Below are 13,076 nucleotides of genomic sequence, written 5' to 3'. Positions count from 1 at the left end.
CAAGTTTTTGAGATCAAATAGCGTACATCGTCCTATATATTGTATTACATGCAAAAATAAAGGCGATATTTGTGCGGAACAGATTGTAAGCTGTAAACGAACGACCATAACTGTACGTCCAGTATCAATCATGACCTATAGACCTAATAATATATTATTACCTGTTGTGACAAAAAAAAACTAAGGTACGGTGGTTAGGCTACTTAATTGTAGTGTATTGTTTAAGCCAATGAAGCAATTACGGTGACACGACACATATAGTGTTCGTACATGGTAATAACGTGATGTAGCTTGTCAACTTGTTTCTAAAATAGCGCTATCTCTCAGATCTGACATTGTATAATAAGTTATTTCGTACATAACTCTTATAATTTACACATGTAGATTGGCCAACCCTAGCTTTTTAAACAATTTGGGTCACTCTATAGACATTAAATAAATGATCACGATACACTCACAGTAACAAGAAAATTCATTCAATTTAACCACATTAAATTCTTCGGGCTACGAACCACTAAAATTACCCTTGTTCCTTTATTTCTGATCGATCGGTACATAGTATCACAAAATGACTGTAAAATAAATCATTCTCACTCAAATATATATATATATACACACACACATTTTATATTTTTTATTATACATTTATATATATATACACACACACACATTTTATATTTTTTATTATACATTTATATATATATATATATATATATATATATATAAATATATATATATATATATATATATATATATATATATATATATATATATATATATATATATATACCCTTATACTCCTCCCCAACGACGCGGAATTAGCAGGCAACCGCCACTCCAGAAAATTAAAACGCCACCAGCAAAATCCTAGCTGCAACCCTGTTTCATTGTTATTACCACAACTGTATGGAGGTATTACTTGCAAAAATATATGATCAATCAACAGGCAATGGTGAGGACTGTAAGTACGTCTATAGCTCCAGCCCTCACACGTGACACTATGACGTCACACCATATTAAACAAAGCAATCGACTGATATGTTCACCTATGAACAAGATTCTTTTCACCTTCGATTTGGAAATGTGAAGGAGGGGGACATGGTCCATAGACAAGGAGAGAGGAAGGAGAGGTTACAGGGTGAGGTGGGGGTGTGACTACTGCTGAAGGAGCGGGGTATATTTGTATTTTGACAACAATCACTGAAGATGCACTTGAATTGTTTCTGATACTATCACGTGCTGTAATATTTTAATCATTGTTTTGATCAGAAAATGTTATGAGTTGAGACAATTCATGAATTTAGTGGGAAGCTTACATATCTGATCCTGGAAGGATATTTTATCTCACAGTATGTTTCTTTTCTCTGCAATAAAGAGTTCCTAATGTGAAATGTGCATTCATACCACAGTAGTTTCTGTTGCAAACTTTTCGCAGTCCAATGGACCACGGAGTTTGCGAGTAGGGAAGGACAAGGGCGGATGAAGGAGCGGGCTGGAGGCCAAAATTGTTTGAAACGGAAGAGTGGGTGAAAGGAGGAGTGGGGCAGGCGGCCCTGTTAAACACCTAAGCTAAGACACTCAGCCAATTGCCCTATAATACTGTGTATAACATTCACAAAGTATAGGCAATGATACTCCACTAATATTAGTACAGTAGGTCATACAATAAAGGTAATTGGTGTTCGATCGGGACGCAATTTTTTTTACTGGATGGAAACTTTTTTTCGTCAATAACACTACCGTATTCCATGGCTACCTTAAAACTGCGTCACAAATTCAGGGGTATAGGCTAGATTTCCCCAATTGACTAAGTGTGCTGTTAGGCAACCATGTTGTCGAAGATAACAGCAATAATGAAAGTATTCCATGGATACCTTATAACTGCGTAACAAATTCAGCGGTATATGCTAGATTTCCCCATTGACTTTGCGTGCTGTTAGGCAACCATGTGGTCGCAGATAACAGCAATAATGAAAGTATTCCATTGATATGTTATAACTGCGTCACAAATTCAGCGGTATAGGCTAGATTTCCCCCATTGTCCAGCAATGCATTTTCACTAGGCCTATAGACTATCAGTTTTATTCAGAAACTAATTAATTAAATTGACTTTCGTTTTTAGTGAAATATAATTAGGCTCAATAATTCTTCAAAGCCCTCAGGGGCGTATCCGGGGGGGGGGCGCAACAGGCGCGCGCCCCCCCTATTGGCCGTCACCAAAAAAAAAAAAGTTTAGCAAAAAAAAAAAAAAAAATTGATGACGACCTTTATGTGAGATGTCGGTGATCGCTCAACCCCCCCCCCCCCCCCTCCCGTATGCTTTATTTTTTGTTTGCCAAAAAAAGGTTCTGGCGAAGTTCGGCGGCATAATAGTTTTAGAAACATAGATGGTAATTGTGTTTGTATTATCACTATAAACAATAAGTGACATGCCAGCCATACTAAATTGTGCATTTTGTGTCCATATTTACTGGAAATGTTGCTTATTATTAAGGTCGAAAAATGGATCACATATGGCCATGGGCGGCGATCCTGGGTGGAGGGGGGATATATCCCCCCATGAAAAGGGGTGGATGGGATGTAATGCACCATATCTCCCCCCCCCCCACCAAATGCCAGGGAAAAGAATATTTTCATGCCTACATTTATGCATCTTCGTTAATGTACGGCTCTTTTTTAGCTTCATTTCTCGCCTACCATAAACGCAGTGCGATCTTTTCAAATAAAGCGTCTTTATAAAGCAAAAATAGTTGACTGTAGGCTTCATTGGCCCTATAACAACAAAATGTATTATTGCGCCCACGGTATTGATATAGTACATATATGCACCCTCATAGTATTCATATAGGCCCTATAGTAGGCCTACACACGTACATGTTCCCTCGAACAGCTGAGAATCTCATGTAACCAGGGTAATGCTTAATACACGTTTCACCTGGATGCCCTAGCAATCGGTACCTAGGAATGTAACTATGTGTAATTGTGTATTGCATGTGTATAGGCCTATAATAGCCTGCATGAGGCCATTTTCTTCATCGAATAATATAAAAGAGCTCTCGAACATTCTAACGTTGCGCCTGAAACAAGATTGACAGGGGCAATTTTCCCAAAATAACACCCGAAATTAAAAAAAAAAGTATTTTGGATCCTGATTATGAGATATTTCGGACATGACATCCCTATTTTAAAGTTGGGTATATGCCGCTTGGAAACCTCGGGAAGTGCCGTTTCCGGCCATCTAGAGGGTTTGTTAATCCCAAAATGTTCTTGTACGCTTCGCGCCAACCCATGGTGGCGCTACGTTTAGATAGTCAACAAGGTCATATCCCCCCCCCCCACTCGGAAGTACGGATCGCCGCCCATGCGTATGACACCATTTTGCATTTCAGCCCTTCTTCGAAAGCAAAATTGTACACCCCTCCCCTTAGACCCATCCCCCAGGACGGCGATCATTCATGCCTGGCGCCCCCCCCCCCCCTATTGGAAAATCCTGGATACGCCCCTGGCCCTCATATTTTTTGCTCGTCCGAAGGACTACCAAGCGCACAACATTTTGAAAGATTTAGTAGTCCGACGTAATAGTCGTCTCGGACGACCGGGAAAATCCTTCACTGTCTGTCAAATATATACACATGCAGGTTAGAGGCTATGCTTCCTCAAACTCAAACTGATATATATACATTTCACTCGAGATTTCCGTAAACGTTGTATATACAATGTACGTTGTTCATATTTGAATCTGTCGTAGTAAACTCGTGTGCTGTGACGTTTAACTTTGACCACAACATTCTCTCAGCGCAGGGATCACATCGTAAGAGGAAAAAAGTTTTCTGAATAAACATTTAATTGTGGGATCTGTTTAGTTTCTCTGGATTATTTTTATTAAACTGATTTGCAGCCGTTGGTTTAAGCTGATCTTCCTTTGCAGTCGTTATTACTTATTGTTTTCTTTCGTAGGCATTACCTAGCAACAGGAAGATAATTCACGTCTCTATTTTGTGAATCATCGAGCAAGGTATATCAACTACTGTGTGATTGTCATTCGGGTTTCTCTTCCAAACACTTAAGATCATACTAGAGTTGTAAAGTCGAACTGACGAGAACATTATTCAACATTTTGCCATTACGGATTTAGGTACTGATCTTTCCCAGGGCGTCGCTAGATAATATCGCAATGATTATCCTGTAGTGAGGCGTAAGAGACTGTGTGAGTTATCAGTTCTGACATATTCCGGATCTTTTCGTTACTTGGAAATCATCAAATTGTCTAGTTCGTGTTCAGCTGATAAACTGGAATACTAGTTATGTGATATACTCCGATTACTACGCAACATCAAACTAAAACTATCACTCTAAAAACTGAGATATATGTGCACATGAATATATAGATAAATATATTCGGTTCGACGATTTGGCTTTAGCGCAAAACCGACTACTAGCAACCAAAGAAAATGGCTTCTTTAAAGGTTTTCATCTTTAATTTTTCCTCTCTACTGATTTACTTCCATTTGAGATTAACAGATGCAGAAAGAATCAGTAAGTATATACCCTCCTTCTATACCTTATTAACGTAACTATATGTAAAAATTCAGAAACTTAACTATACATTGATATATCAATTTGTTTCATAAATAGCTCGATAATGTAGGTATGTATGTATGTATGTATGTATGTATATATATATATATATATACACATATATATAGGATATATATATTGTATATTCTATATTGTATGTATTGTAAATATGTATTCTAACACGTAGGTTTGGCAAACGAGCAAACTATACAGCTTGATTGTCAATATCGTGATTCCCAAAAAAGACTCTCTTAGAGACTTTTATACAAACGACATTTGTATAGCCCGAAACTGTATCAGTAACATCCTCTTTAAACTGCTTCTATAGACGTTATCTTCACCCACTACCGTCACTCACTACCCACACCCACTATCGTCACCCACAATCTTCGCCCACTATTCTCAAACTATGTGGCATGCCTTCTACTTCCTCCTTAAGCTGCTTCTATAGACATTATCGTGAACCACTGTTTCCTCCAAAACAATCCTGTACTACCTGTATTGCTACGTATGAAAATTCAACCCGTAATATCGCTACAGCGGAAATTAATTGCATATTAAAGTTGACATAACTCTCTGACTTATTTGTCCATTAAGCAACTTTAGTTAACAAAACACCGTGATGTTTGTTTTTATACTTTAAGGCACTGAGTGTTAACGCATTAATACAAACACTAATGTAAAAACTGAGTTTACGTACGTTTACATATATGTTTCGTTTTTCATAATGTTCAGAGTTTAAATATGTTAAAACACTTCCTTGCTTCTCTCTAACTTCTCGGTCCAGGAGGCTTGCTAATGTTATGATATATTCTTAAAAATTATATTGAGATCACCCCCTCCCCCACCAACCCTACCACCTTCTTCAAATGTTCTTCATATAACAACAAAAAACGTCCAAGGATGAGATCAAACAACTGGTGCATGGGCGTCCACAAGTTACCCCTGCCCCCCCCCCCCCTCGCCCAGAAAAAATAAAATTCAATTTTGGTTAATCGATTAATTACTTTTATTCTAAACCGGTTAACCGGTCAATGCATTTGACATTTAACTGGTTATCTATAGCACCCGGTGTTTGCTTGCCCCTTCTTTATTTTTATGTGGACATTTATGAACTTCTCTCCTTAACAAAATTACAAAATATTACAAATGTGATGGTTGTTGTCATAAAAGTTGTATTGTGGTTTCGGTAGGTGCTAAGCCAATGAACTTGGTTTTAGATAAGATAGTTCAGTGGCTTTGATTGTTCAACCTCTCACATTTCAAGGGTCATTTTCTTTATAAAAAGAGGAGGCACAGATATAGCCTACGTAGATAGGCATTGCTTATAATGATCTGTAACAAATATCACTTCACGATCTGTATCATGCAGTTATTATAGAAATTAAGAGCGGTTACCTTGCTCGGTGATAACTATCTGGCTTGTGTTGTGATGTAGCGAGCACAGCACTACTCAGTGAACATTCTGCAACACAGATATTCAACACATAAAAGTTATTTTCGCACAGCTGGCAACGATACGCTTCCAAGGTGAAAGTTGTAATCCTTAAGATAGCATACGCCCATTAAAGCCCCATTAACTTACACAGGATAATTTACAAAAGTAATTTGATCTTCAAGTCTAGATAGAAGTTTTCACTTGGCCTTTGATGGCACCATCAAATTTTCCGTATCATGACCATGTAGTTTTCGTACTTGTAAACAAACCTCTTCACTCAGTACCGATAGTAAACATCAATCGACCCAAATTTTTGCACATAGATGTAGGCCGATACAAACGGGTACTGCAGCATGTTAAGCAGTCTGCCGTGGTAGCCTAATTTGTCTACTAACAAGTTTCTTTCTTCTGTACTATTTAACTCTGTTGATAATTCTCCATTTGTAACTCTCAAATGGTGACTCACATGTGCATACTTGAGGATGTCATGAAATACAATTTGTCACTTCACTGAAAATCTCAAAATGATACATACATTTGTCACAAACATTCAGTATGATTTGCTTGCAAGGTAAAAAAAAAAAGTCCGACGCGTTGCATCTTGGGCATTTTTATAACACTCTCAAGTCAGTTAGGCCTATACTATATATAACCATGGAGGTAAAACACCATTATATAACATAGGCCTTCTTGACAAACAGCACGAAAAGATTGTCATCACATTGAACTTCAAAAGTTTGCTATCACCTTTACTTGAGGTGATTCCTACTGTCGTATTCTCAGAGCCATAGGATAAAGCCTAGGCCTATAGTTACTACTGGTGGTTAGTACTAAGTTATAACGCTGCCTGTATACCTCTACCAATGACATACCAAAGAAGAGCTGTTCTTTGATATTTCACTGTGTGGTAGAGGTATATAGACGCGTTCCAGCCTAATTCCAAACGGTAACTTAAGACCGATGTATGGAACTTTGGTTACACTCTGTAGCCTAATTGTTGTGCAATTGTGCAGTTAAATGGCACATTGAAAACGTCGTTATAACTGTGTAATATGTTGCCGTAGATAGGCACTGGTAGGTGTTACAGTCCCAACAGTTCAGATCGAGCAGTAACAAAGTGTGGAACAAAGTTTCATAAATATATGTTCAAGATTCTTTTTCCCTTTTCCATCCCGTGTACACATTCCCTTATAAGTGGCTCATATTTCTGTATACTTAATTTATTTTTCTAAATTTTCAGAATTTTACAACAATTTGGCAAATTTATTGGGTACTTCATTGGCATAACGCTGAGACTCTATGTAACATAGTAATATAGGTTGAAGATCTTGGGAGAGCTGTTTTTGTTCAGTTTGCTGCAAGGGTAGCGACAAGTAGCTTCTGTCTTGCCATGTCTGTGCTCCGCACATAACGACTGCTTTACTGTTATAATCGCTACAAGATGGAGGTTCACTGTAACGCGATACACATGTATCAATACAAATCGTCATTGGTTGTGTCGTGAGTAGAGGTTTCATATGTAAACAACATATAGTGCAAGATAGGCGTTAGAGCTTTTCCTGTGTGGCGTCGATTATATGCAAATGACAGTCACATTCCTTAAGACATACCCTCTGGCATGCCAATCGTGCATTTAAGTATACGTAGTGTCTGATTGTATGTAAACAATGATAAAAGTCTGTCAAAGGTATAATTCTCATTATGTTCAATTTAATGACGTAACAGTATTCCCAGCGTGTATTAGAGAGTGCAATCATTATCATCGTACATGATTCCTCGTTCAAGAAGCTTTTTTTTTTTTAATTGATATTGGTCACTTTTACAACAGTATAAATCACCTTAGATGGACTAGTCAAGGTTTATATAAGATAATGAAGAGAAAAAATCTTTTTCGAACGTATTCGACTTGCTTGGTTTAAAATCACCGTGGATTTATAGGAAGTGTGTCTGGGCGACGGAATGCTTATACAATCGCACGATACCAATCACAACCAGCAAATCACTAGGTGATGAATATGCACTTCTCCTAAGGTATCTTAATTTGAATTAGCTTTGGTTATAAAAGGTGTAGTTTATGTAGCATGAAGTTGTGTAGCGGTACAAAAAGTTATTGTTTTTTGAAACACCGCGTTTTGTGAGGATATATAAGTAATAGCCCATCAAAGTAAAAACATTAGCGACTATCTTGTTGTTCAGTCTTTCGCGAAAGACAGTTAATAATAAAACATAAGTGGTCTCTTGCAAAGTGCTATGGCATCGTCCCCTCATTACACAAGTCACTTTGACCTTCATTGGGAGGTTTTGAGGCTCTAAGACATTTTTGCCAGTTTGACTTTTGCCACTGACCATTGACGTCATAAATCACGAAGGCACCCGCCAAGTCTGAAGTTCATCGGCCGTATACGGACGGTTTAGCAGTTCACAGAGTTCGCGACACATAATTATTGTCGCACAAGTTGAGGTACGTTTGACCTCCTTTAATCACGTGATCATTGGCGCTTTACATTACATATCCGCATGTTTTTCGTTTAAGTTTGCGGTCCATTGTCATTGTGCTGTTCGATAGTTATTATTTGACCTAGGCACATTCCCATCAAGACTGAAGTCTATCGGCCTTATCGTTTAGAGTTTAAACACGCGTACATTTACACAAACATACTCGACACTTTACGCCAGTTGATCCCAAATGAAGCCCGTCACCTATACACACATAACTATGTATGGCGGACCTCCTAATGCCCGTAAATTTTACACACACGATGTTTTTCCATGATATCCGTTGCTATGGTTACCGACAGAGCACAATTATTCTGCAACATCCAACTGACTACATCATCACATAACATGTATGGGGTTCAGATAAGATCATTTTAACAAAACCTTTTTCTACTTTTACCTGCCATACATAAACAGCTTGCAAAGGAACCAACATTGAAACGGGTGGATACTGGCCGCCATTAAATGAGCTGGAGCGTCGATACCAGTATTGTACACACGTTGAGGGGAATCTTGAGCTTATTGACATCCAACCTATTCCAGGTGAGAATTCGTATTCCTCCTCTTCCTTTTCCGGAGCATCTTCCATTCAGTCAGATGAAGATGAGTACATCGATCTATCGTTCCTGGAGCAAATCCGTGAGATATCCGGCTACCTTCTGATCCGTGATGTACAACGCAGTTTTGTACCGCTCCGCAACTTGAGGATTATAAGAGGAGAGGAAACCCTGAACGGAGATGCGCTTGTGATAATAACAGCAAGCACAAGACGTGATGATGCCTATCAGCTATCTTCTCTACAAGGTAAGTCTTTAAGAATAATGTTGTCGTACCACAATTAAGTGCTCAATTGACTTATACAATAACTTCGTCATTGTCAAAGACCGCTGGCAGCATGGCTAGAAGTGTTAAGCTGACATGTCCTACCAGCAGTATTGTAGTTAATGGATTGCATGGACAATTTCGGCATTTAAAACGATAACCACCATGACCGTTTAGATTTTGAGCTAGAAGAGTGAAAGTTTTGCAAAGTAATCCTCGAGTCATAAACCAACTCTCACTGTAAAAGGCTTCCTGTTTCACTCATGCATTTATCTCTAAAACGCATTATACCACCTTCAATCCTCCGATACTGACTACCTTTAAACATCCAAGCAACCGAAATAATGAAGACAACAGAAAACATGAGAAAATGTCACTTCAGTATAGGTCCATATAGCCCCTTTTCTCGACAATGGTTAACATTGAATGCGGATGTTAACTAACCTATTATGTGGTATGCTATTCCTAATCAAAAACGTATGATTTATCCTACAGTATATGTCCATTCTTGTTAGTACAGTACCACAGTTAATTCATTTTAATTGAAGAATTTAAATGGATAAATTCATATAACATAATACAAACAATATAAAATGGTATAGATAATAATTGAGTGGGAAGGCTGAAGAGTGATGGCCGGCCTGGGGGAGGGGTCTAAGGGTGGGGGTGGTCCCCTCCCCTTTGGATTTTTTTTTACATTTCCAGGTGGCCTCAGATGCAATTTGGTGCAATATAGCACATTTCAACACACCCACTCCATTTTGTATATAATTTTGCATTTTCACCTGGCCTTAGATGCAATTTGGTGCTCCAAATGAGATATTTTTCTAATTTGAAAATTAAAAAGGGGTTTTCTGACTTGCGAAGTGGGGGGGGGGCGGAATGATACTTCCGCTCCTCCATATTTTTCACTGGGGAGCTGCCCCCCCCAGCCCCCCGGTTCCTACGCCCTTGAATGGAACATATCTCTTTAGAGTAAAATAGAATATAAACCGATTAGTTGTATTTACAGATTTGTAGAAGTTTTGGGTGATTTTACATTTATGACTTCACCTTTCAAATGGACTAAACGAATATAATTGACAAAATCTTATTCAAACTCATAATCTTGAAAAGATCCATAGAAAATATGAATTCAGGTATTAAACCGTGTGGTTCATAAATAGAATAATCCAAGTATTTTGCTTTTTCAGAATATAGTTGACTGAACTTTTTCGGAAGCCTCAGCAAGCAAACCTTACATTTTTTTTTTTTTTTTTCTGCAGAGAGAGATTCTTTTGGCGATGCATATATTCCTTTTCGTTATTTTAGCACAGTCGAAAAAGGTCACTCTTACCAGTACTCCCCTCAGAACGTTTATTAGGGTATACAAAGAGACCGGAGGCACTCGCATGTTTTAGAGCCAATTTGAAGTGATGCCACTCTTTAACTACTTTACTTTATTTTTATCTTGGGAAGGCCGGGGCGCGAATATTCTTTTCCCAAACTGAACTGACACTGAAATTATTTCCTCGATTCTGATTGGCTCTCAGGGAGCCAATAGGTTTTCGTATATGTTTCCGTACGTATAGGTTATCAGGCTATATACAACTAGCTAACAAGTCAAAAGACAAAGACTTGTCGTCAAATGCCTTTTTGTGTACACCCACTGGTTGGCATACACTTGCTCGCCGTATTCATGGCCACTGCATATTCGACTAGGCCTATCATGATTCATTGACTGAATACATTTTGAATTTATGATTATAAAACTAAAAGTATCGCAACCCCGAATGTACACAAACACCTTGTACATATGTACATCGGCTACATGTATACAATTACAAATGCGCTGTGTTTTATTGTGTTGTATACTATACACAGTACAATAGGCTACATTACATGTGTTGTGTAGAGCGGAGTCAAGCGAGTAAACAAACGATTGAGGACTGCCTATAATGGGCGCAGTAGTTGGGATTAGTTGCTTCATTGTGTTAATAACACTATATACTTTCGTTCATATATACCTACCAAAAGTTCTGGAAAGTAACTAATGTGAATGAATATCTTGAGTTTGTTCGTGTTGATAATACTGATACCGACAGAGTATGGAGGGATCCATGTTGAATACTAAAGTATATCATGTGCTCGCTGAGAGCCAATCAAAATCGAGGAAATAATTTCAGTGTCAGTTCAGTTTGGGAAATAAATATTCGCGGCCGGGGCCATAGCCAACCCCTTCTCCCTCCGTCGCCAGTCTTGGGATATTTTTTAAAAGATTAAAAGTATTTATTACCACAGCATTGCGTTTAAACATAAATATAAAACTGTTTATATGTTTAAATAAACCTCAAAAGGCAACATTTCATGACATCATATTTTTTCAAATCGCAGTCGTATTTCAACGGCCTTACAGATACGCCCCTCATTCCATAAAAAAAAAATCACCCGACGCCCGTCCATGCCCCTACTTAAGATCGGGAAAAATTTGCCCCCCTCCACCTTTGAAATCATTTAAAAAGGAATTACGTTACTACATCATCGTTGTAACTAGAAGCAGACAGACATTCACCTTAAACTCATTATTCCTGTTAAGAGCCCATGCCACCCCTACCTCACCTCACCCCTTCTACCCCTCCATTGCTCTGATTGTTAAATTAAAGTATTTTACAATTGGTTTATCCTTTTCATTCTATTCTACCAGAAATATCACAAGGGGGAGTGAGAATAGATCCCGTCAACCTTTGTTACATTGAAACGATTAATTGGGAAGACCTGCAACGTGACCTGCAATTGACTGGAGATAGCAATGGAGAACAATGTGCTAGTAAGTAAATATGGAGTCCATGGTAACTATCACGATGACGATGACGACGACGACGACATGACGACGACAATGACGACGACGATGGCGATGACAATGATGATGACGACGATGATTACGATGATGAAAAAGAAAGAATACTCAAGATGGTTTTCATGTTTTTGATAAATAAACGAAAAATACAAACCAATACACGTTGAGGCTCATCAATTAAAGCAACTGGACTATTTAGTATAATAGCTCAGTTCATCACATGCACACACAACTCAAATGGGAGAATTCTATGGACTCGAATGACATGTTTACAATTTATTACATAAATAATTGTTTAAAGAACATGTAATGTTTGATAGATAAGAATTGAATGAAGCATTTAAAGGAACATTCAAGAGATTAACAACATGTTAAAGTTGAATAATTTGAAAACCGGAATAGCTATATGAAAATATTACTAGCTTTCAAATATTTCTTTAATCTGCCTAAAACCATACTTTAATATACAGCTACATGTAATGAACATAGTTATACTCTAATACACCCTGTTATCTCGATTCTCTAACAGTAAGTTGTGACGAAAGCTGTGAGGCAGGCTGCTGGGATGAAGGCCCCGACCACTGCCAAAAACGTACGTAGCACGTTTATGTACTTGAGTTAGCGGTATAAGTGTCTTTTAACCAGTTAATGTTACCCTCCCCTCAACTCCTTCTCCCCTCCTCTGCTCTCCCCTTTCTTGTCCCTACTTCTTCCCCTCCTCTGCCCCTCTTCTCCTCCCACCCTCCTCTCCCATTCCACTCTCTATGAATATTGGTTATAGTTTGTACCTCAGTCTTTCAAATAACAGCTAAGGGCGTATACGTCCCTTAATTATATATATGTAATGACATAGCTAAATGATGTATTAAATTATAATTAAAGGATATCCATCCCTACATTAACCTT

General features: G+C 38.1%; 1 protein-coding gene across 3 annotated transcripts in view; it reads left to right on the top strand.

The window, feature by feature from the left end:
- Positions 1–13,076, top strand: part of LOC139965012 (epidermal growth factor receptor-like) — a 74,709-nt gene that overhangs the window by 39,694 nt on the left and 21,939 nt on the right. For 2 of the 3 annotated variants that reach the window (XM_071967163.1, XM_071967164.1), the window contains exons 2-4: positions 8,930–9,316; positions 12,018–12,140; positions 12,700–12,762. In XM_071967163.1, the coding sequence (XP_071823264.1) occupies positions 8,930–9,316; positions 12,018–12,140; positions 12,700–12,762 (573 nt within the window). Of the gene's footprint in view, positions 1–3,603; positions 4,537–8,929; positions 9,317–12,017; positions 12,141–12,699; positions 12,763–13,076 lie in introns of those variants that run through there. The other variant, XM_071967162.1, reaches the window with a different exon arrangement.

This window comes from Apostichopus japonicus, chromosome 23 (genome assembly GCF_037975245.1).
Source record: "Apostichopus japonicus isolate 1M-3 chromosome 23, ASM3797524v1, whole genome shotgun sequence".
NCBI classification, from domain to species: Eukaryota; Metazoa; Echinodermata; class Holothuroidea; order Aspidochirotida; family Stichopodidae; genus Apostichopus; species Apostichopus japonicus.
Note: the sequence above shows the minus strand (reverse complement) of the source record. Positions and strands in the feature narration are given on the sequence as shown.